Source organism: Lepisma saccharinum, chromosome 15 (genome assembly GCF_977018435.1).
Source record: "Lepisma saccharinum chromosome 15, izLepSacc3.1, whole genome shotgun sequence".
NCBI lineage: Eukaryota > Metazoa > Arthropoda > Insecta > Zygentoma > Lepismatidae > Lepisma > Lepisma saccharinum.
The window spans coordinates 42069461-42096267 of NC_139243.1; the positions used below are offsets into that span (position 1 = coordinate 42069461).

The 26807-nt window shown below is 37.6% G+C and overlaps 1 protein-coding gene across 1 annotated transcript in view; it reads left to right on the forward strand.

Moving 5' to 3' along the window:
• LOC145999690 (uncharacterized) overlaps window positions 1–26807 on the forward strand; it is a 158600-nt gene that overhangs the window by 31776 nt on the left and 100017 nt on the right. The window contains exons 6-8 of the mRNA XM_083136906.1: window positions 787–1035; window positions 3578–3926; window positions 8408–8506. Of these exons, the coding sequence (XP_082993032.1) occupies window positions 787–1035; window positions 3578–3926; window positions 8408–8506 (697 nt within the window). The remainder of the gene's footprint in view (window positions 1–786; window positions 1036–3577; window positions 3927–8407; window positions 8507–26807) is intronic.

The window sequence follows — 26807 nt, forward strand, 5'->3', positions numbered from 1 at the left end:
TCATTTGGATAACATTATATATATATAAACTTGCCTCTTAACTACAGCTTTATAAGTAAAAAAAAAAAAACTACTTGTCAGTCATGTTTCAGGAATCTCACAGTCCCTTCTTCACACTTTTCTTTCAAAACAAGAAATATGGAATGGGCAGAGGTGAAGTGTCCAGTCATTGGGAGATGTGGCGATGACCAAGCAAGATAATAAAAATATTGCATTTTAAATATTTTAAAGAAGAAGTAATTTTAACCTTGAAAGTTTAGAAATTTCTCCATAAAAACCTGGAATTCTACTTGGATTTATTTTGATCTTAGAGTAGCCACTGATTAAGGAGGTTAATGAACCAATCATGTTTTCTTGAAGGAACATTTACAACTTTATATCATATTGGCATAATATTGACTATCAGTATTGGTATATTTTATATCACTATTGGCAAAGTTTCATATTGGTCCATGTCTATTTTAATTAATTGAGTTGCCAGCAGTAAATTATAAAATTGGATCATCTTAATAATCTGATGATTGCTTGATTGATTGTTATTTTCATCTTAAGAGCCTAATCCATGGTTTAATCAATATATTACATTAACATATCAATGTATATTAGCAAATTCACATTTATTAGTGCTATGTTAAAATATTGCACATTGTCCCCCCCCCTCCCCCCAGAAGATTGTTGGTTACAGTTCCAATTATGCTAGATTTTGTCTTTTAAAGTTTCGTACTTCCTATCTTCCTTCCTTTGACAATCCAATTTTGCTCTTACTTGTTATTGTCTCCCCTACAGGTCAGGATGGCATTGGATGTTTATTTACAAGCAGCAGGTGCTTTGATTATACTTCTGAAACGATGGCTTCAAGCAAAAGAAATCAGTGCCAAGGAATTTCAATGGACTCCGCCTTTGAATTGGACAACATACAAAGAAGAAGAGAATACCCTTTTTGAATCTCACTTAAAAAGCAAATGGGGTCATCGCTTGCTGAATCTTCTCTGTATTCCAGCAAAGAGTATGTCGTGGTTGGTTTCAGCACCAATGGTATGTTCACTTCTGTATGGTGTGTGTAAAGTGTAAAGCCATAGATAATAGATAGATATCGTATTTATTTAGAAGGCAGGCTTTTACATTTGACCCTTGTCATAGATTTAAGAAAAATCATAATAAAAAAAACTAACATTAAGGTATAGTTATGTGAGGATATTGGTTACGTGAGGAGTTGATAGACTTGGCAAGCAACACTTTATCAAATTCACTTTAGTTTCCAAAGTAAATTAGTAAAGAAGTACAAAAGATATAATATATTTAGTGTAACAACTTTAGAGAGAACATTAATTCTAACATGCTAATATCAGATTAAATAATTTTGTACCTCGAAAATGTTGCCTTTTTCTTCTTCTTCTTCAAAATTGGGGAACACCCATTACATGTTGTCATATTATCCTCCAAGTTTGGTCTATTCAATGTCCATAGGTCTGGCACTAGAATAAAAATTCCCAAAGTTGTTTCCATAAGCTGGCAACACTGTTACTCTTATTAATTGTTATTTTTTTTTCCACAAGAAATATCAGTCTGTTTTCAATGAAACTTTACATTTTGTAGGAATGTATCACTGCTACATACATTTTTTATTTCACTTCAGTCTATTCTGGTGGCCATAGAGGCTTGTCAAATACCAATTTCTTCATTAAATTTTGTTTTTCTTCTTAAACTGTCATTATTGGTAGATACAACGTATAAATTTCACCTCCACTAAAAGCCCTGTCATTCTCTGGGGGGGAGGGGGTTGAATTCGATCTCTCTTTGACAATTAGTTCTCAAGCTATGATCTTTGTTGTGCTTAATGGCATGTTTGACACTGCGTGTTTAAAACGTTCTTGTCCAGAGATGCTTTTCAGGCACCTTCGTGCCTTCCACACCCTTGTACCTTCACAGCATGGTGCAATCCACTGGGGACAGTTATATATATATATTTATTTAGGGATATAATTTTATTTGTTCTCTGGTTAGCCAACCTTTTGTCTGCCAGAAGCGTGAATCACCATAATGTCTACAACTGACGTATAGCACCATAATGTCTACAACTCATGTATAGCAAACTCGAAGTGAACTGGTTGAATATAACAAAATATACAAGGGGAGCCTATTAATATTTTTATATTGGGTGGCATATGTTGGTGAAAACACAACAACATCCAGCAGACACAGATACCATGTGTTGTTGCATTCCAAGGCTGTGCTTATCACCTAATACCTAATTTAACAATATGCAAAATTTTTTGTCAGGAGTGTATTTTAATTCAATTACCATATTTACGCATGTATAATGCACACCCTGGTTTTTGATGGGGAAAAGTGACAAACAATTATTCCTCGTATATAATGTGCAGTACAATTTAGGTTGAAGAAATGACTTTCTTAGTTGTACGTCGTAATGATGTTGCTATGCCGATCAAGAGTGAATGACATCATACCTATTCAATGAGTCACCTGTTGCTATGTTTATCAAGAGGAGAATATCCTCTTGTGTTAACAATAAGTCACCAAGCCACTTCACCTCCCCCCTCTCCCTCCACTGTGTTTAGCATCCCAAAGCTTTCACTCTTTAACCACCTTATTCTGATATAGCAGAAGGGGAGATCAAAATTACGTTTTGGATTTGCAGTGCTCAGGAAGTTATTTTATATTTTTTCTCACCCAACAAATACCGCTGATACGCATCCCATGTGATGGAAGGCGCATGCTCGAATTCTGCCAGAATGGCACTGCTTTTCTTGGTGTCACAGAACATTACGAAGTTAAAAATCTTGGGAATGGTCTTCAAACTTTAATACGTGGTTTTGCTCATTCCTTCTTTACTTTTTCTAAAAAGAAAATCAAAATAACTTAACATTTATATGAGGCACATTCAGGACCCTTAAACTAACAGTTAGCAGCACAGGATTTATTTCATTAATGCATTTACACACTCCATATATATAATATTATTTGGCCAGTAATACATTCTAATTATTATTTTATTTTTCCTTATCTTTACTTTCATCCACATAAAAATCAGAAAGTTCCTTTATTTTGTGATGAGCTCATTTCAACCGCATTTCATATTAGTGTCACTAACTTGAATGGAATACAGTTACCATATTCAGAAACTGTAGGATTTAACCTTTACAATGATATGTAAATGATAGTGTTCCATACACATGAAAAATCAATGCAAGTGTCACAAAATCATGGAATGACCCTGTACAGACTCTCTGAATTATTCCATGCATAATACCACAGTTTTTGGGGGCAAAAATTTTGGAAAAAGTGCGCATTATAAATGAGTGAATATGGTAATTGTACATTTTAATGTATATAATCATTCTTGACTAATTCTGGATTCCTCTTCAGTGCCACTTGTTTTAAATATTTTGTAGAAAATTGTTTAGGTTAACTATGAATAAGTGCAAACTGTCATACTAATAATGCAATATTAATGTTAATTAACAAACACAATTGCACATAATGATGACCTTGTAGATACTATAATGCCACCACTTTCATATAATGTTTTTTTTTAAAATATATGTTTTAATTTCAGAAATGGACACCACATGAAACTTATGTGCAGTTTGGACAATGTCTTCTTGCATATTGTAGTGAAGGATTATTTGGTTATAGAATGGATAGTTCTTTACCAGCATGGTCCAAAGGCTACAAACTGTGTGAAGTTGCTATATCAACCCCTCCTGGATTTGACTTCTTCATTGTTGGTAAAGTGTCCAGAAAGCTTTTTCCTTTGCTTTCTTTACACACGCTGGCCATCAGTGAGGACACAGTTCACCCCATGTCACAATTTCCAATTGCTCTGTGGAAAAATGCCTTTGGAGGAGCTCTGCTATCTGTAATTGAAAATGCATATGCTGCCTGGATGTCCGATTTAAAATCAGGTAAGAAGGAAGAAGTTCTTTTTAAGTGGATAAAATATATTCTCTCAGTTTTGCGTTTGTGTTGTAAAGAGTAGAGCCACACTAACTAACTAACTAACTAACTGTCTAGCCTTCTTAAACCCAAACGTTTATGGCTGCAGCAACACAGGCCTTCCATCTGTCCCAATCCTGAGCAAGATCTATCCACTCTTTTCCATCCCTACCAATTTCCTTTAGGTCCATCTCAACATTGTCTCTCCATCATTGTCTTGGCCTTCACACTGGTCTCTTACCATCAGGTTTGCTAACAAGAATCCCGTTACCTCCTCTTTCCTCTCCCATTCGTGCCACATGGACTGCCCTCCTAAGTCTTCTTAATTTAATCATTCTAATAATACCTGGACATGAGTACAAATTATGGAGTTCTAAATTATGTAACCTTCTCCACTTACCTGTCTCCTCATCCCTTTTTGATCCAAATATTTTTCTAATAATTTTATTTTTGAATACTCTTATAATTAGCTGACCTCCATGGTCAACACAGCATGTTATAATGCCAGGGGTCAGGGTGCGAAATCTGAGGGAGATTTCCCCCTCTCCAACAATGTTGGCCTCAAAAATTCCCCTAACAATTTTTTTTCTATCTCACAAGTAAATTTTATTCTATCGTCTTGTTCTCCCATGATTTCGAAAATACGATCTAATATTTCTTTTTTCCCAATAACTAAGATGTCATCAACATATCTACAAAAATATTTAATATCATTGTTAACCTCACTCAGTGAATCTTTCTCAATGTAATGGAGGAATATGCTGGAAACTATTCCCGAAACAGGGTTACCCATAGCAAGTCCTTCGTTCTGTCTATAAATTTTCCCATTGAAACAAAAATAATTATATCCTGATACTAAATGGAACCACCGAACGAACTCCCAGGCTGTCACAACATCAGTTCCCTTATCCATAACCCACCTCTGAAGACAATCCACAGCTTTATCTAGAGGGACGCTAGGATACAAATTAATGACATCAAAGCTACGGATTTCATCCTCTTTGTTTAGGTTTATCCCCTCCAATCCCTTCTTCACTTCCCACAAATTCTCAAAACTGTATTCGGTCTTCCCCCCCAACCTCCCTTAACCTCTCTACTAACGTTTTCGCCAGTTTATACCCTGGGTGAGAATACATGGGTATAATCGCTCTCATCGGGATCCCTTCCTTATGAGTTTTCGGAATACCAAAAGTGATAGGAAGTTCACCCCTCTTACAGTATTCAATAAGTTTCTTCTTTTCTAATCTTGAAAGTGTCAAACTAGTTTCTATCCCCTTTCTAACTACATTTTTTACTTTACTTATTGGGTTTCGTTCTATTACTTCAAAATCATCATTGAGAGAAACATCTTTCCAATTTCTCCCTATAAGTATTCTTCTCCATTATTACCAATTTATTTTCTTTAGCAGATCTAATAATATCCATTTAGTATCAGGATATAATTATTTTTGTTTCAATGGGAAAATTTATAGACAGAACGAAGGACTTGCTATCGGCAACCCTGTTTTGGGAATAGTTTCCAGCATATTCCTCCATTACATTGAGAAAGATTCACTGAGTGAGGTTAACAATGATATTAAATATTTTTGTAGATATGTTGATGACATCTTGGTTATCGGGAAAAAAGAAATATTAGATCGTATTTTCGAAATCTTGGGAGAACAAGACGATAGAATAAAATTTACTTGTGAGATAGAAAACGAAGGAGTAATTAACTATTTGGACATGAGGATTGAACGGGTTAATGGCAGTTTTCGTACCGGGGTTTACCACAAGAAGTTGGCAGGGGACAGATATATCCACCAAGATTCTGAATACTTAAACAGAATTAAGAATAATCTATACATGAACTTCTACATTCGGGCTGGGAGGCACTGTGATTGTAGGGAGGAAAGAGAGAAAGAAGAAAATTGGATAATGAAGTTGGGGTTAAGAAATGGTTATAAAGCAGAGGAAATGAGGGGAAGAAAGAGGGGGTCACTTAAAGTCTTGAATAAGGAAGGTGAAAAGAATGGGATAAGTAAGGATAACGAGGTAGGGGAAATATAATACAAATTCGTCGGCATCCCGTATGTAAGAGGGGTGTCCGAAAAATTTGATAAGATTCTAAAAGACTTCAGGTTAAAAGGGGGAATGAGAGCTCCCCGAAATATAGAGGAATATTTTACTGAATACAAAAAGAATGGAAAGGGGCGAAAAGAAGTCAGGGATGAGAAGGGTGTGTATAAGATAACTTGCTCTTGTAATAAAACATATATTGGACAAGCAGGAAGAAGCATGGGAACCTGCTGGGACGAGCATGACAAGGATATTAGGGAACAATCTCCGAAGACCAGGCTTTCTGAACATGTTTTAGAATTAAATCATAAGGTTAGAAGAAGAGAAGTGGTAAAAAGAGTTCATAAACAACCTGATATGAACGTTCACGAGGCTGCAAATATTTGTGTTGACAGGGGGAAAAAACTAAATAGAGATGACAGTAACTTGAATGAGGCGTGGATCAACATGTTTAAACGGTGGGGAAAAAACAGTGAAGAGTCTGTTAAATTCCATGTTACGCCGGAAGTGACCCGCGCTGCTTCAGAATCTGTGGAGTTCTCATTGGAGGGGATGTAGCATTAGTAGGCTACAGTAGTCATTCTTTCTATATGGGAAAATGGGTACACCGTTTTTTTAGAATATCTCTTAGCCTACATGGAATTTTTAACTTCATGTAATTTTAAATTCCACATCCCAATACCCTTTTTTACCTAATCCTGGATTTACTTTTACATTTATGACGAAGTATTTTATATACTGAAAAGAAATACCTGAAGAAGCGAAGCGTAGCTTCACGAAACGTCGTCTGCAAGGAGTTTTACGATTATTATACTTACTCACATAAGTTTTTATACTTTTTATACTGTGATTTTTTCTGCATTGTAGGCAGTAGAAAATTATGAAAAGTTCTTGTACTCAAATATGCACAAATTGTTGGTGATCTTGGCTACACAACCAGTTTCGTCTTCAACACCCGAGAGGATGTGTTTAACATTAACGAGGTTGAAATAATGTCCTTGCAATTCAACGGGAGATCCTCGACTAATGGACCCTGCACTGTTAAGTGTACATACGTACGAATATTAAAATAACATCGATGTTTTTATTTTCAATTTTGTAGCAAGGAGGAAAATACTAATTGTAATTGTTTTTTAAAGAGAAGCTGGGATTAGTTTTTTCAAAAGAATTTTCTGCTCATTTTATGTAGAAAAATTATAAGTTCATAGTTAGACTTAATTTAATAAATGTGTGACCTTTTATGTGGTGGCAGAGTGGATTTTGATAGCCAGATCATACCTAGGGACTCTATACGTCCCGGATATTCAGGGACAATCAGTGTTCCGAATAGTTTCTTTGGGATGCACAAATGTCCTGGAATCAGGTGGGAAAGAAGATATGATTAAGACCCCTACTTTTCTGAACTTTTTTTTTTATATTTAAATGCGTGGACGTAATTTTAAAATGCTCATTTTACAAAACAACCTAACTCTACATTGAACCACTCCCTCTCCATAATACGAGAGTTATCGAGATACAGACGGTACTGCAAACATCTTTGACTTCACGATGGTGCCACCATCTGCTAGAAGTGCTGAATTTCAGTTACGATTGTCTTCCTTTGTATAGTAACCTGCTTACTATAAGGAGTCAGTTAGGGTGGCGACAAACCTGGAAAACCGGGAAAAGTCAGGGAATTTGAGGAGTCAAAAAAGTGAGGGAAATGTCAGGGAACGGGAAATGTTGTTGCTAAGTTTTGGCCTCAACTTTTAGGGCCCTTTATGCACAACACAACCATGGCAGAGGGAGAGAGAGAGAGAGAGAGAGAGAGAGAGAGAGAGAGTGAGAGTGTGTGGGGGTAGGGGGTTGGTTACTTTTCAAATACCAGTAACTGTAACTCAACTTACTTTTAAAAAATAACTTTCCGAACACTGTGAAATGTTTACAGATTGCCAGTACTCAAAAACACACATTTTCTTTGGTAACCAATCCAAATGAAAGTGTGCCTCATAGAAATTCGAAGTGTCGTTCAGTGGTGCTTGGTTTTCCTTGACCAACTGGAATGACAGACAACCATGGAAAGAGTTAAAAAGAATGTGCCAAACATTGTACCACCTGCTAAATAAATAAAATTCAATTTACTTCACAGCTGCAAATTTTGATTACTTTGAAACTGACTATTGCACATGTTAGTAAATATTTTTCTAGAATATATTCTGGGAATTAAATGATCTCACCACGTAGATGTATATTTTTCAAAAATTATTGTGCATTGTCTTGTGTAACTTTTGAGATATTTCTGTGATATTTCAAAAATATAATTTTTTACAGTATAAAAGAAGTTTGATGTTTGTATATATATATATGTTAATTTTTATATCTAGATTCATTCTTTTATTGTCCCTGTTTACAGGTACTTCACATTATGATTCAAATGACAACACCAAGCTTGCAAAACACTGTAAAAGGTTCACTGATGCAGTAATTCAGAATATGATCACAATGAAAAAAGGCAAGTGATGAAACATTTTTATTATTGCTGCTTTGTTTCCTATTTCCCTTACTTTTAATAATGATTAATGGTCCAGTAGGTGTGGGACGGCTGATGCAAGTGTGATTGGTGTATCTGGTTATCAGTAAAATTCCCAATAATTTTACTGATTTGATATTTCTGTAAATAGCCTTTGATTTATTAGTTCAGAATTATGTTGGGTAAAAATGTTATATTTATTCATTCTTATATTCTAGTAAAGTAATATTTTAGATATACTTACTGCTTAAACAATTTTTATTTACTATTATCCTAAAATTATTACTATAGGAATATTCAAAAATTATTGCACCAATTTTAGCTTTTTATACCTAATGCTAACCAGGTATTTTGAACAACACTCGAATATTTCAGGAACAACATTAATTTGAAATAAATTACACTTGTTTGAAGATTATTACATTGCAAATTAAGCTCGAAGATTATTACATTGCAAATTAATCATTATGAGAGTTGTTCTCCAAAAATATTTTCCATATATTATGTGTTGTGAGATCTGGAATTTTGTCATCATTTTTATTTGTTAATGTAGCATCTGTCTTGAAATCAGAGAGCTGCAGCTCAGGCAGATTCGCTTACTAGGCCCGCCTGGCTGGGGAGCGTGCGAGTAAAACTGTAGACCTGGGTTTTGACCTGTCAAGCATCAAAAGCCAACAGGTACCTGGAAGGCCTTGCAAGTCCATGCTCGCTTATCTTCAGCAAATGCTCATTCCAGTTTTCCATCGTCTTCAGATACGTGAGTCACGCAGTCACCATTGCCAAACTTTTAGATTCTAAACTGGTCAAGGAGCACTTAAAATGTTCATCACGTTTTTAGCAATTTGAAATTGCAGACATTTATTCCTTGATAGAAAACATTTGTATCACTCACACCCAGTGGCGGCAATTGGCTTCCAAAACTCGGGGGCCAAGTTCAAGAGTTGGGGGACGCAAGGACAGTTTAATTTCCCTTGGTACATAAGGTTAGCATGGTGCAAAAGTGGCAAAAAGTAGGGACAACTACCCCCTCTTGGCCCTGCCCCTAATCGCCGCCACTGCTGACACCTGTAAAAGGAGTATGAACCAAGTTTCGCAAAAATTGCTTTCGTAAATATTTTGGAACTTTGTGTGACTGGTGGTTGTTGTACATGAAACATTTTTTGGGGGGGCACTCCCTTATGGCACAGTGTTTGTGTTGTCGCCTTGTAATCAAGGGGTCCTGGGTTCGATATCCAGTTGAGACATATGGTGCTTCGGATCCCACTTTAAACTGTAGGTCCTGATTAGCCTTATTGTGCATAAAGTGACCAAATAATGAATCAATCAATTAAACAGATTTTCTCTCTGGTGTAATTTTGTCAATTCTATATCCGAACACTAAGAAACGATGGTCCATAAAATGGAACATGAAATCAGAATTTGCATTATAAATGGTTTTTGAATGTTGTCATCTCTTTCAACAAATTGTCGTTCGTTCATGTTGTTGCTAGTTATCTAGTTCTACAGACTGCATTGATACTACCATAATAGGATGCAAAATATAATTGTTAGCTTGTATTTTCATTCGGGTGCAAATAGCAGGCAATGCTATTTACACATTTCAACAAACAAACGACGTAAAAATGAAACCAAGAGAAGATTTACGATTGCAAGACCAGAAAAGTGACATAAAATGAAAAAGACACACAAACCTATTTCAAGACCTTCGAAACAAATTTGATAAATATGTGGTAGTTGGTTTGACATAATAATGAAATTAATTTGAGAAGTTACAAAATCTTAGGTGCAATGGCGTAGCAACATATCGCGAGGCCCTGGGCGAGATTAGAATGCAAGGCCCTATCTGTTCTTTAAGTTTGAAATATCAATGTGAATCGATACACAGTCATCAAGAAAAGTCAGCATATTATCATATATATATATATATGATAGCCTACTACTACTACTACTACTAATAATAATAATAAAAATAATACATTTCTAACAAAAATTATATTTAATAGTACGCGACAAAGAAATTTACACTTGGCTCAGGTACTGTAACACACAGCTGGAATTTTCTTTAACCAAAGCAGTAGTAATAGTATGTTTTTTAAGATGTTCTTTAGGCAGTAAGACAACTGAAATATCCTCAAATATGCCATTTTTTTTAAAAAAAACAACTCAGAAGTGCAAACTAAGAATCTTTGAACATAACCTATATACTATTTAATCAGTCATTCTTTGTTTCATCATTTCAAAGTTTGTAGGAGGAAAATGTCACAAACCGTGGCTTAAGTAGAAAATATCGAAGGATGCACATAAAATGTCTGTGCTTGATAGAGCGGGGGGTAAGGGGGTGCACTAAATCACAATCCTATCCAGGGGCCCAAAATATCTACCTACAAGCTCTTCGACACAATTGGTTTCAACATCAACAAATCTTAAAACGATAGTCATTTGCCCCATAAGTGTGAAATCTTTGGTGTAATCAAATGTTGATATTTTCTTGTCAGAACAGTTTCCGACAATCACTACGAATGTACATGTAACAATTTATCTTTTTTGTCTGCCATCTTCTATTGTATTGTTTTGTTGTTGTTATTTTAATTTTTTTCTTGTTGCTAGAGTTTCAGTATAAAATGGTCTTTCAGTACTGTATCTGAAACTTTTAAGTAAATAAATAAATAAATTTCACTTTTTTGAATTAGCAATTTTGACTTTCTTGCACATTAATTGTACCAGCTAATTTTGAATTTTAGGACTTAGATAATAATAATAGTTGTGAATCTAATTTTGTTGTTACGTCTTAATGTTCTTGTAATATTAAATATTTGACGCAGTGGCGTAACAAAGTCGTAAAGTACGCGTCCGCAAGAAACAAATTTGAGTCCCTCAAGTACAGTCAGATTCTTCCAGGAAATGTATGTAATTACTTAGAATGGCTGATTGCGGCTACACTTACATTAATATTGCGGCTACACTTACATTAATAATTATACAAATCGATGCTCTACCTGTAAATTTGGAATTCTTTGGAATTTATGTACTCAAAACACAGAAAATACAATTACTTACTTTTCCTCTCCCCCGCCCCTCTTAACAGCTGGGTGGATAAAAATAAAGATTTTTATTTATATGTTTTGATATTTTTTATTCAAATCGATCTTTTCTTATTTTTTAAAAAAATGCTTAAAATTGCTTGCGTGTTTTTTGGCACCATACATATTGACATATTTTTTATATAGAAAGGCTTTTTCTGATAAACGGCCCTGTAAAATATTTGAACGTTTTGATTAAAGCAAATAACGAATTACATGTAAATATGCATTTCTCTGTTTCTGGAACTGAACATGATGAACCTAATATGAGTTGTGTGTGCTAATGAAACTATTATAATTTAAGTAACTTTTCTTACAGTGAAAATAAAATATTCTGGATGTACTTTATAATTTTAACTTTAAATATTTTTAACAGACCTTGTAGCCGAATTTTAGTGTTTTTAATGATAGTGTATCATTCTAAAGAATGATGGGATCAGAACCAGTCACTTCGCAATTAATTGCTGTGTGATGTAAGCTATTCATCATTCATCCTCTATGATGAGAGCACTCATTAACATGACGAGTTTACGCTTGGCAATGCGAAAGGTACAAATAAGATTTAGGAACTTAACAACTTGAAAAGACAACGGTCACTTGGTGGGTTTTATGAACCTTTGAACCTGAATCATGGCTGGGTTTAGGATAGTTATCTGTCTATCTGACGAATCAAGATAATTACGATGAATAAAAATATACTCCTCTGTTGGCTTCTCTATAGGTCGACCAGCGCGTCGTCTCACTTTCGCTCATCTGCTCTCCTAACCTCTTCTCTCTGCGCAATTCCAATCCAAAGTCAGTCCCCTCTCAGCTTGTCTCACCTCTATATTCCCTAGGCCATGGAGCTCTTCCTCCATGCCGAATCGTGTTTTTAATTGCCACTATGCAAACCACTGACTCCATAGGCAGAAGAAACTACCTATTTCCTGAATACCTCAGGAGGTTTGCATAGCACAACACTGTGCATTGTTTACATGCCTCAGAGGTTGAGACAACTGAGATAAACAAGTGAATGCCCTGGTCAACATGAAGCATTCAGAAAGGCTTTTAAAATAAACATATAATCTTAGGGATTGATACGATAGTTAGCCAAATATCAGCTGCCATATTTATTTACTGTTTAATGATAATGACACTATTTATGGTTTAACATGATTAATATTTTGTATATTATTCTATTTAAAAAATGTGCTATTTTTGCTTATAGAAATTATTGAATTTTAAATCAAGGGAGATTTAAGTTGTTTTTTTTCATGACATATTACATTTACTTTTGTATGAGCTTCACCCCATCAGTACATATGTTTTGTTTCCTCTATTTCCTTTCTTAGAACATAATAAACACCATTAAATAGTTACGAGATTAATGTACTTTCACAAAAGAAGATTCTGACATCTACAAAATCCTTGTGTACATTATTCTGTAATTTTGTATGAAGTGATTTTCTAAAATAGAATTCCCCAATTTAAATCTTGATTTAAATCAAAAAACCACCTTGCTTAACAGAAAGCTGGCTTCTGGGCAGTGAATGACACTTTTACATTAGATCTTGCCCTTTCTCGTTCAAGAGTGAGATTACTGATTCTGCTAAATTTGGGCTGAATCATACCATTTTACACTACCTTCCAGAAGTTTTCCCGAAACGTAGAACTTGATCAGGAAATTCGGAAGATACATCAATTCGTGCCCGTTATAGAGGCAATAGCTGCATCTGAAGTTGTAGGAACGAAGGGAGAACTGCTAATATTATTTTGCCCTTCTTCAGTTCAAAACAACGGAAGCATTTAAATGCCCCATACTTTGCTCCATGGCAGTTTGAGGTGCTTTATCATTAACATATTAAAATCGGGTAGGCTATGCAAGGCCAAGAGACAGAAGAAAAGCCAAGACAAAGCTCTTTTTATTCAAGGAAAAAAAAAAACACACACACACACACACACACACACACACACACACACACACACACACACACACACACACACACACACACACACACACACACACACACACACACACCCCCTGTTTTCCCACCCTCCATTAAGAGGAAGCTGGACTTTTCACGCCAAAGCGAGGAAGTTTTAAAAGTGCTCTGATTGGACTGAGATTTTTATACGTAATAGAGGTACTCCCGAGGATAGCGGGAATCTGGGTGTGGCTGCTATACACTCCATGGAAGTTGAGATATTGACAATGAATGGGCGGACAAGCACAGCACCCCCAAGAGAGGAAGGTGCAAACTTAAGAGTATTGCGAGGAATCGTTATTCATTTGTTATTTCTTAGGTCACACACTGCGTTGACGAAACGTTATGTAAGAGGAAGCCACAAGCACCAAACCCCGAAGCGAGGAACCAACTAAACACAATAGTGTCCGTAAAACGTGAATAGAGAGGAACTACGTGTCACGTTATGATGAGTGACGGATGATTCGAAGCGCGCGCTGGTGTTTGACGTTCCTAACTCGGCCCCCATTGGCTGCGCTACCTGTCAGCAATCTGCCGTCGATCACGCGGCAACCCAAGCACCGCCCTCCATACCAAATCATATGGGAATAAATGTTGCAACAATGTGCGAGAGCGTCTCCGCGCCAAAAGGGGTGGAACAAGCTGGTTTCGGATGGCTTAGTAACGGTGCAAGCGGTACGACAGGCGAGGAACGTACGTACGGTGGCCATTTTCTACCTCGCGCAATTACTCGACGTAAGGTGAAAGGACATAAATGGGGAGATAGACTAAATTGTGGTAGAATGAAAAATTATTCTTATAAAAAGAATATATTTGAATTTTCATCACATGGAATTGTTACTTGTTTGGGTTAGTTCTTAACACCGCTTTATGCACAGAAAAGCTAATCGGGACTGGACCTACAGTTTAAAGTGGAAACCGAACCACCGTGCAATGTGCATCTACCACCACCATTGCATGGCATCAGATACTATTATTTCGATGGATATTGTGATGCGTTGGAGGCTGATCGCTGTTAGTATTGTCAGTTGGGATGTCTAGATAAAACTGTTTTTTCTTAACTTCCATTAGAACGCCGTTAAGTCATGTTGATATTTACTTATATTTATTTATTTAACATAAAATATGTGTACCGTCACGTTGACCTAGAAGATGGTGTGCCCCCGTTGCGGAGTGGTTAGCACATCGCGCTGCAACGCCAGGGGTCCCGGGTTCGAATCCTGGCTTGGGAATGAACGTTTGTGATGTCTATTCATCAATTTCATCATATCATCACTCATCCCCATCTTCGCAAATTAGCCAAAAGTGGCACAAGAAGCGAAGTAAAATAAATTTTGCTTTCTAGTCTCCTTTCGGGAGGCACTCGCTTCACTTTCACCGGCAAATGTTCCACACGTAGGACGCTGCTCCTCAATCCTCAATACTCAGTGGTGGCGATTGGGTTCCAAAACTACGGGTCAAGGTACCAAAACTGGGTGGGGGGGGGGGGGGGGCAAAGACAGTATATTTCCCTTTGTAGATAAGATTTAGCATAGTGTGAGGGCAAAAGTGGCGAGAAGTGGAAGGCAAATGCCCCCCCCTCGCCTCCTTCCTAATCGTAACCAAATAGCCCTTTCACAAAACAACATCGTAAACGAAATCAACCGCAAACGTACGGTCGCGGACACTTGTCGGTTGTAATGATTTAATTGAAAGTCAATGGTATTGTTATAATCCAGAAGTGTCCCTGACTGTACAACGAGCAAAGTGTCAACTTAACAGCTTAGAACAAGCGAGGCAACCCTAGAGGGCCAGGGGTGTGGAGGAGGCAAGGGGAAACTCCGAAAGCGAGTGACCTTGACTGGAGTATACTTGGCGTCAGTATTGCCAATAACTTGAACGTAAAAGTCGTGAAAAGTCCTTAGAAAATCCGCTAGAATGTCGCTAAATGAAATGTAAAGGCTCTAGAAAAAGTCGCAAAGTGAAATGTACTTCTAAAAAATAGCAAAAAGGTGGAGAAAATCGAGTACTTGCCTATAAAAGCAACATTTCCTCGTTACTTTCCTCTTCCTCTGAACACTGCACTTCACACTGATTACCGATGTCAGATACTAAATCATCGAGAAAATGCACTGCAAGAACGTTGTTTATTATTTCTGTGCACTTGGTTTTATGCAGGCGAATGCATGGTGCACTGCAGCTGTCAGTCACCAAACCTTTTCATACATAATTCGGACAAGTGATTCACGGTAAGCAAAGAACAGTGTTCGGCAATGAATAAAGCTAAAATAGCTTCAGCACTAGAAGTATTTAAATTTTCCGGTTTGAACTGTTTTTCTTCTGTTTTGCAGAACAGAAGTAACCAGATCTGACTTTATGTTTCTGTGTTTCAAAAGTTTTTTTCAGATCAGTAGTTTGGGCATACAGATAGTTCTACTTTGCAGTACTTACAATACGCTTTCGCCGTGTCACTATCGACAGGGGTTAACCATTTGTAGTTTTCCCACTCCTTCCGATAATGTTTCTTGTATTGCGGTTTTCCCCACACTGGACACTGCCCTGCCTTGGGCTGACCTGCGCACAAACACACACGAACTTTATAATTTACACTAGCACTTCCTTTGTCACCACACACTACCCAAAAAACTCCAATCGGAACCCACGCACGACGCGACCGCGAAGTCAAACGTTCTGTTTTATAATAAGGCAGCCGCAATGGCGCCAGGAGGAGTGTCTGATAACAATGAGCTGTGAACAGTGATGTTTACAAACATCACAAACCATACTGGAAAAGGGGGTACGCTTTGCTTCAGTTTCTCTTTGTGCATCAGAAGTGAATTACGAGAGTATTTCCTTATTTAATAACTATAAAACGGACATTTTTAAGCATTTAGACGTACCTACGCAGATATTTTGTGAATTCTCCAAATTAGTCGCTAAAGAGCACACGAAGTAGCCAGAAAAGTCGCTCGTCACTTTTTCACGTCTTTTGTCGCCAGCTAGCCAGATCCGCCAGATTTAGCGACTTCTCGCTAGAGTTGAAAACACTGCTTGGCGTCAGCTTTAGTAAAGTGTAATATCATTAATTTAGAATTCATGAATACCTTAAAAATTAATTGTTCAAAGAATGATGAAGTAACTTTCTTTGTAAACAAGAATTACACTTACAGGCTGTATTATCGATGTATATAAATGTCTGAATTATTGACAATCCATTTGTATTTTGCATGAAAAGTGTTCACAATTTAGATCCCCTGCTGTCAAAAACTCTTCGCCATAAATCGGCACGACAAAAATGTTAATTAAATGAATTTCACTGTTTTAATGCGACGTAATATCCAGAAAAGAATATTCCCTCTTGTTTCTCTGCACTTGATTTTTATTTCACTAGCTTTGTTGCTGCTTAGGCTATATCAGAGAAGAAGCCTCATGATTTTTTTTTTCAGAATAATACTGGAGCTTAATAATTTCCGTGGCGTAACAGTTCTGCACATGGTCTACAAAGATGTCAACGGAAAGTTTAAAGAAAGCGTCAAGAATGATAAATAGAAAAAAAATCGACTTTGGTAGTTTTTGTTCCTTTTGTGCGGTCCTGGAAGACAATATGTGTAGTCATAGTTAAAGCCCGCTTATTCCTCTTTCGGTGGAGCCCTATTTCAAATCCGTGGGTTTAGCTGCTTGCACGTAACATCCATTCCAGTGATAACTTGCACTTCTCCAGCATTCAGCATTCAAAGTTTACCACCGTCTGGAATTTCAGGATGCGGAAAGGGCTGTTGATATGTTGTTTTGACATCAAATAGAACAGATGTGCAAATTTTCAGATTCACACAATTTTTGCAAGATTAAAACCTAAATTGACGGTCTGTAAGTTTAAATGGAAAGTTAGTCTCTTTGGCTGCCCCAGTCGTTACAAAGCTATCAAGGCGCGAAAGAAGAATCCCTTTTAATTTTATTTTTTATTTTGTGCGAGACATGAGAGTGTATAGTTGTGTTTGTCCCATTGTACACTCGTAAATGCATTCTCATCGTCACCGCAAGAGATAAAAAACAACGAAAATAACTGAAGAAAAAGAGAGTGAGTGTCGAGAAGTTTCGACCTATACAATCGTTGAGGACGCGGTGCAACCTAAAAAGACCAATACTGTTAATTGTGTGCATTACCTTGTTTTTGCTGATCGCTGATTAAATTGTTTTTTTTTTACATACTTGTAAAATATGCATTGCACATTGAAAACACTTGTTTTGTAAATATAAAACCAATCGAACGCAGGCTTAGGGTTGTCCGACCTGTCATGATATGCTGGAACTGCTGTTGTCGTCGTGAAGAGATTCCTTCCTAGAGTTTTCTCACTAGCCACTGGATTAACTGTGATCCTATATATTTTATACCCTGAGTCCCTTACCGTTGGAAAGAAATATGCACACAAAAATTACAAAGCAATTCGAACTTTCAGGATTCGTGATATTGTTTATTTCCCTTCGCTCTTGTGCCACTTTTGGCTAATCGCGAAGATGAGGATGAGTGGCGATACAATGAAATTGATGAAGGAACACTCCTCACACACCCATGACGAGGCCGCGGGATTCGAACGCCGAGACCCCTGGCGACGTAGCGTGCTGTGCTAACCATCCGCCACGAAGGCCAGCCTTTCAGGATTCGTCCATTACAGTGCGGCGAGGGGGTTTAAGCTTTCACGTTTAAACGTACGTTCCTGTCGCCAGGAAAGAGATGAGCAGGCAAGCAATGTTCGTTTTTTTTCACCCATCCTACTGGTATAAATCATGGTTGCAGTTTAGTGTTGCTATGCGAAGGTAAACTTCCCTCAGGGCAGGAGAATTGAGACAAAATTTTAGGCGCAAAGCAGTGGCGGCGCCAGGGGTGCGTGAGTGAGTGCTTGCGCGCCCCTTAATTTTCTTCCGCATCCCTTCAGCACACCCTACGTTCAACTGAAAACATTAATATGTAATATTATGTCATGTCATATTGAGGGCCGAATGATAGGTTATTATTGTATGCAACAGGCAAGCACTGAAAGAGGTACCAATACTTTTCTGTACTTGCGGCAGCCTCTGTAAAGATCAGCGGCCGATTTTCTTCTTTCGTCAGCATTGTCGTTATCAATTTTTTCTTCTTTTGTTTCTTCAAGTGGTCTGTTCGTGGTTTTTGATAATTGGCTATAGATTAATGTGAGTTATGTTTTTTTCTTTCTTGCATTGTTCATAAACGGTTTGTTTTCCGTCTACTTGTTCTTCCTTACACTGGAGCAAAAAATTCAGGTACTTTTAAGGTATCACCTCATCAGGTCGTGCTCTGGAAATTATTTAATGCGAGTTGTAACATGAAGGGTACTGTTCTTCTTAATACGTTCTATATATTTGTTCCACGTTTAATGTCCAGTAAAGTACCATTTCAAACTTTTTCCAAGACTGTTAGGAAGATGCCCAATGTTCACGAAGAACTTTTACAGTTCGTTGTTGGGGATAGTGCGGCAGAAGGGATTTTAAAGATGACACAGTTCCTGTACTCTTCGCGTTTTGTCTTGTGGCAGACGGTGCCTTCATTGGTTACATTGAGAAGGTTCAAAAATTGTCTTTTTAAGGGCAGGATGGTTTTATTTTGTATTTCACTACATAGTTCAATAAGACTGCAACGTGTATCTGAATGTTTACACTGCATGGAATGACCACTTTCTTGTAATACATATCGCACCCCCTAACTTTCTTTCCGCAACCCCTCAGCACCCGTAGATGAATAATTCTGGCGCCGCTGTTGGTGAAAAGAGATCGAAACTGCAGAGATATTTGAAGATACAGTCGTTGCATATTAAAATCAAGCTGGATTGAGGCATGAATTATCCGTTTTTCATAATTACATATTTCAAACTTCTTACTTGGTAAAACCGTATTTTCTTGATAAAGTTTTGTGATCGTGTTTTAGTTTTTCCTTGGATTAATGGAAATTTTTCATAATGCAAAGGAAAATTACACTTTCCACTTTTTGCAACAGTTGTTTGTTTTCTAAGTAACAATTTACGGAGTTCCGTGATTAATAATGGAACAATGAAATCTGAGTGCTCGTGTTCCCATCATCGCGGTTATCAGCTGAAAATGAGTTTGAGTTTTTGTTTTGAGTCCACTTTATGCACAGAAAGTCTAATCAGGTCTAGTCTTACAGTTTAAAGTGGTATCCGAAACACCATGTATCGAACTCAGAACCCCTTGATTACAAGGCGACGACATTACCACTGCGCCATCGGGGAGAGGTCTTGGCTTAAAAATCGAAAGATTCCTTGGTAAAGAAAACATTCTCTCTTTCAAGTTTTCATGTTCATGCCTATGTGCGAAATTTAAATGTAAGTACAGAGAAGTTCCCAATGTTTCCTTTTCTCTCTCCAAGCTACTCGTGAAGAAAAATATAAAAACCATTAACGTAAATAGTCATTTACAATTTTTGAGCAAGCCTTTACATGACAAATTGCATGATATGCTTACAAAATTTCGAGGTTGTTTAAATCAGTTTGATTTAAATTGTGTGATTGACAAAAATCAGTGTTCTTTTAAAATAAAAGAAATATACAATAATGCACATAAGTAATTTGTGAATATCAGAATCACTTTTGGTGAAGATACATCAATTTCTTAATCATTCAATAGTTTTTACTGGGCTTCGGTGTATAAAGTGGGCTTAAAATCAAACTTAAACAAAGAAACAATATCGAAGGAAAATTAAGTGAACAAATTATATGTACTCATGGAGTGAAACTCGTAAGAGTTATGAATGCAGCAGTAGCCCCCCCCCCCCTTCCCAACAGATGAATAAAATCAGCTTAAATGTGAACTCCTTGGCGTCGCAAGGCCTTTTTACGTGACACGTCCTCTCGTTAATTAATTAACCGCCATATTAATGCTAAACTTCGTCACACCTTTTGCACTACTCAAATACTCTGGATTTTGAGATATTGAATGAAATGAAAGACGCAAACATATGTACCGCACTACAGTGACAATGATTTATGGATTACTGACAAAGTATATCGGCAGGCTTCCTTTGTAACTAAATTTCTCGGAGACATTAGCTGCCACACAACAATCGTAACATAACCTCCCACCTTTAGTGTTATTGGAGAGTTTGGCTGGTTGTTTCCATCGCGGCTTCTCACCTTTCATCAAAGCCTTGCCGCCTGAAAGTCTCCCTCCCTTCTTTTATCTGCTCAAGCTACAGCCAGGGCATTTGAAGCGGTGTTTGTTTTTCGTTACGAGTACTTCGTCTGTGGGCTGCATAGGAGTGCGCAGACACTCTGATTAGGGGAAGGGGGCAAAAGCCTTGATGAAAATCCAGTCGGGAAATTAAAACCTCATTCCATATCAAAGGCGCATACCCAGATTTTTTTAGGGCGGGGGAGATCCTAAAATGTGGAACAAAGAGAAGGGCCGAAAATGCAGTTGGATTAGTTGAGTTAAATTACTTTACGTCACTTTTCTGCCACTTTTGGCTAATCGTGACGATGCGGATGAGTGATGATATGATGAAATTGATGAAAAACACTTACAAAGAACACCCATGTCCAGACCGAGATTCCAACCTGGCGTCAGAGCGTGATACGCTAACCACTCTGCCACGGTTGTAGGCGAAATGCTGTTGGAGTATTAGATGTCACCATCAATGCTATGGTGGTATTGCAAGGAGATATATAATTGTAGAGTTGAAATTATCGTCCAAAGTAACGGGGAAAAAATCAATTCATCGATAGACACCCCCTCTCCAAACCTGACAATAAACAGCACAGTCGCTCACATAGAAAGTATGTCACACAGCGTACAACTGAGTGATTATTTTTGCACTCAATTCTCAGAAGTATTCTAATAGTACTTTCCTCCGCAAATTGTGTTTTCAATTTTCCATTAATTTTCTTACACCAGCACCATTGAACAACCATGATAATTCTAGGTTTAGATAATAATATATTTATAAATTAAATGATGCGCATTAGCAATGATTCTTCTAGTAAAAAAATGTCTATTTCTGAGTTAACCAATAGAACATTTTTGCATTTTCGCAGCACCATTGCAGTTAAAATGAAAGTCGGGACACTGATGGAGATGACTGGCCGAATCTGAACAAAATTCCCGACCCTTCTTTAACTAAACCTTTCACTACGCACACGTTTGCAAATTAAAGGCTCATATTTTTCCATATATATTTACAAATATTGGATAACGTAAACACTGATCGTCCAAGATTAGAATGAACTTTTGCCGTCTTAGGAGAATATCTTATACTACAACGTTAGTCTTCTTACAGTTGGTAGAAGTTTCAAACGCCTCCACTATGTCACTGACACAATCCTGTGCGACAAAATTTTGCTCAACATAAGGCAACAACAGATAATTTAAGCTGTTTAAACGGCTATCTGATATTGCACCATCTTAGAGAACACCCATTCACACGAACAACTTTGTCAGAGGAAAAACAAAGTATCTTCAGCAGTGGCGGTCATGGACGTCCGCAGGGAGGAGCAAGGTAATTTTTCCAGCGGGGGGGGGGGGGGGGGGGCAAAGGAGGCATATATTTCCCCAAAATAGTGATACCCCTCAAAAACACTGCTTCAGTCTGAAACATAGGCGCCGACTCCATGGGGCTTGGGGGGGGCTCGAGCCCCCCAATGTTAAAGATGTGGGGCAGAGCCCTCCAAATAATTTTGCTTAAGAGGATCTAATGTATTATTTTGCTTCTCTTGTAAAGTTTACTCTGAATTGTGCCACATGAACTTAACTTTAAATACACATTTGAAATGTTATAGACCATCAACTTGGGGGGGGGGGGGGTGCTGAGACCGCAAAATCATCAACTTTGAGGGGGCTATGACCAGAGACAGCAAAACACATGACTTATTACTATATACTAAGTATGTAATTATGAGTATTGTTAAATTTTTTTACTAAAAAGAGTTTCAAAAGACGATATGCATGAACTAGGGTAGTTCGGGCTACAAATGGCTCTCACATGACATTCAGAACGAGATCATTGATATATTAGGGAGATCTGTTTTGCGCTCCGTGGCAGCAGATATTAAAAGTCGGGAATATTTTGCTATTATGGTTGACGAAACTTGTGCCATATACATCCGTGGACAATTAATATTCTGCATTCGAACTATGAATAAAAATTTTGACATTTATTAGGAATTCATGGGCTTTTATGAGATTCCGAACAATGAAGCCAAAACTTAAAAAAGGGAGAGCGAGTCATTCATTAATTTATTTCAGTGATCAGAGCCCCCTCCAATAATTTTGACAAGTCGGCGCCCCTGGTCTGAAATTATCATGTTCCTTCAATGCCCTAATAATAATTAACAAAAATTAGTGTGTCTGAATGAAATTGTGTGAAATACATATAATTTAAGGTGGACAGAATTTTAGAAAAAATGTACATGTCGCATTTGACGTAGTATCAGAATCATTCAACCACCTAAGTATGAGGGAGTGCTAAAAACAAGAAATTTTCTGGAATGTTAATGACAATAAAGTGGGAAAGTCCAATTACATAGTAAATAATGTATCCCCTACGTAATTGCTTGGAACTCTCATTGACATGAAGATATTTCATTTTTCTTTAGTAGTATAATATTGTTGATAATATTCCTCTACACTAAATTTCTAATCGGCAGTATTAAGGGGCAACTGCCCCCCTTGCCCACGCCTATGGTGGGCTGTACTCTTGAGATTTGTTTTACAAATTTATACAACACGTAACTACGGCCAGGGCCTTTATTGTTATAACATATTTTTCATTTGGCATCGAATCGAATACTTATCTACACTTATCTGATGAAAATCAGCCAAAATAGACAAACTTGACAAGGCATATTTTAACATATTTTACCAATTTCGCGTGTATACAACGTATTTCTTCAATGTTCTCATAATAAGACATATTTCTGTATAATTTCGTAATTGTCTTGCACATAATCGGTTATTTTATAATAGTGATGGGTCATGGCAGTTCCATTTCGGGAAGCAGTTCACCGGAGCTCGCTCACCGAAAGGAAGCGTTCACCGGAAGTCATTCAAAGGAACTACGAAGCCACGGAGCATGCTCTCGGACGAGGCAGTTCCTTTTAGATAGGCAGTTCACTGGAACTTGCTCGTTGAAGGAGTCGTTCACAGCCATACCAACACAGCTCGAAGTTGATTTCGTGGGCGGAGGAGGGGATGTGGGAGACTGCTTCTGGAGTGGGTGAAAAGAATTAGAGGGGAGGAATCCGTCTTCGTGCACATATTAAACAGCTATAGGAAACAATGTATCGACTGACCGACCGAGGTTCGGGAGCTGCTTTCAGGGTGGGGGTGAATGAAAATACATTTTAATGGATAATTGAACTTTAGCAGACAAAAAGTCCTCATCGGAAAGGAAAAGTTGGACAAGTTCTCTTCCTTTCCAAAAATGAATTCCTACCCCTTGTTGTCGCAGTGCATTACAGCGCCTGGTGATAGATTAGGAAAAATAATTGTAAATATTTTAAACATGGACGTCCGCTGTATTTTCTCCAGGGAAGGGCAAACAATGTATTTTTCCAAGGTGTCAAACGAGGCATATTTTCTTCCAAAATAGTATAATCTAAAAAAAGAGTTCAGTTTGAAGTTAGCATGCACCTGTAACGCCCTTCTAATAATTAACAAATTGAGATTGAAATGAAATACGTATGTGTAAAATGTACAAATTGTAGGTTGAAATTTATTTTCTAGGGTGGCCGTCGCCCCTCCCCACCTTTTCAGACTTTCATGCAATTAAATGGATACACGGTCAAACAAACACCCGTAAGAGAATGGAAGAGAGGACGCTAAATCTTTGACTACGAAGAATAAATAGCATTCGTATTTTTCAAGCTCTCTCCGCCTCCCGGCCCCACTTTTACTTTGAGAAAATGGAAGAGCACGGAAACGGAACATTTGATATGATGATCTTATATCTATCAAGTTCCTTGCAATGCGACTTGCGAAAACATGCCACAAAAAGGATTAAAGGTGAATTAGTTGCCCATCCCTCCCTCATTGTTGAGCTTCTGCAGCATTACTCTAAACAGAGTTGAACGCATAGCTACGCGGAAAACCGCCACTATCAACAATCAGCAACAAAAGAATGGACCTCGCTCTCTCTCTCTCTCTCTCTCTCTCTCTCTCTCTCTCTCTCTCTCTCTCTCTCAGGTTCGTAGGAGTGAGTCATCCAATAGGAGCGTTGGCAACATACAAGCAAAGCTCACGACTTCTGAGGAACTACCACGGGTCATGGCAGTTCCTTTTCGGGAAGCACTTCACCGGAGCTCGCTCACTCAAGCAGCCATTCAAAGGAACGAACGACCAACTCCTTCCGATGTTGGTTTCGTGCAGCTGAAGTGAAGGGGGTGGGGGAGGACTTTCTGGAGTTAGCTTGAGTGAAAAGGATTAGGGGAGAGGGAACTGCGCTTACTACTACTCGACTTCCCACAAGAAAACCAGAGAACATACAGGCAAAGCTCACGACTCCTGGAACAAGGAACGGTTCGTTCACGAACGACCCATCACTATTTTATAATTTATTCTTCGTACCTTTAACGCAACGGATAGTTTATATTATCGATGGCAGTATAATTAAATTAAGGACAAAGAAATTAAAAGAAGATGCCGTCTTTTCTTACCAACTAATGCAGAACAATAATATCCCCCCCCCCCCGATTTTTTTTTATCCCGCGACAGTTGATAGCCGTGCGAACGTTATTGAGGAAAGAATGTACTCTGTCATTGTTGTGCATGCACAAGACTCACAGTAAACAAGTGTCAACTGTTCTCGTTTGTTTACCTTTTTTCGCTTCTCACAATAATCAGTCAAAAGCAAAAATAGCATTCTGTACATTACAGCCCCTACTCTATCGGCAATCGAGTACAGGAGTTTCAAGATATCTTGTCGTTGGAGCCAGTGTGTATACTCTGTCCCTCCTTAGAATAATTGCAGTGAACCTCACGACATTTCCTATATTTTCCCACCACATTCTTCGGTTAAAGGAATTCTGTCTTTATTTAATACCCCACCTTAATCCATCTTCCCCGAATAATGAGAAATTTGAAAGTACTGTTGTGCATATATTTAGTTTTACAGGGAATATTTCTGCATTTTCTGACATTTTACATTTTTTATGACATATTTCTAATTTCGTGTGACATATTTTTCAACTTTTATGACATAATAACACACATATTTTACAGTTTTATAGGACATAAAGTCCTGGGCCCTACACATAATACATGCCCTAAGCTCTTGTTCTCCCTTATTTGCATGATGACGATATGACCACGAACAGTGTTAATAATATAGAACACTGACAAGTATCAAACTGAAAATCTAACGGATGATTATGAGCAGTAATTAAGTTGTGAGAATTCTTTAAGGGTATGCTGTAATTATGAAAATTTTTGTTTTGTTAAATGCTGGGACTTTATTTCTAAAATATAATAACAATAAGAGACAAATTGCTGAATGGTCTTGAGCTCCACAGTTGGCGCCACTGAGATAAATCGTACCTGGGCAATTCCGTTGAAGATTTTTCACCTATTTCATGTTCTTATGTACGTGGAACACTCCAGTACAAAACGAATTTTCATACACGTACGTTCAAAGGAAATAAAATCAGCTACTCAAAATTCATGGTAATGTAGTAAAAAGTCCTGGAAAATATAAAAACTTTTTTTTTCATCTATCATTTCATATCATATTTATCGGGTAGTTACTTCAAAGACACTGGGGTCACCTATCCAGAGGTAGCTTCTCTCAAAGACCTCTTACAAAAGCACTGCACGGATCAATGCTCTTCATCTTCTCATTTACATATTATTTCCAATCCCATCTAAAAGCATGCTTTTAATCTTCTAGTGTCAGTAGAGTGCCAAAGCAGGTGTTGGTTGGGCCATACCCCTCATCCCTTTGCCACAGCATTCCTTTAAAGTGAAGGCATCAGCCTCCCTTATGAAAATCCTTGACATACCACTGTATGGGGTACAGAAAAATTTGGACAAGCAAACCCGTGAATTGCTTTAAAGAAAATTGGGGGGGGGGGGGTTATCGAGATACATGTACATCCGATTCCAAAGTGAAGTTATTTATATTCAGACAGAAACACGTATATTGCTGGGTGGTTTATGCTTGATTGTTGTAATTTGTATTCTTCTGAGTTGCTGTTTTCCCTTTTTTAGTTTAATAGCGATGATTGGATGGAATTTATGATG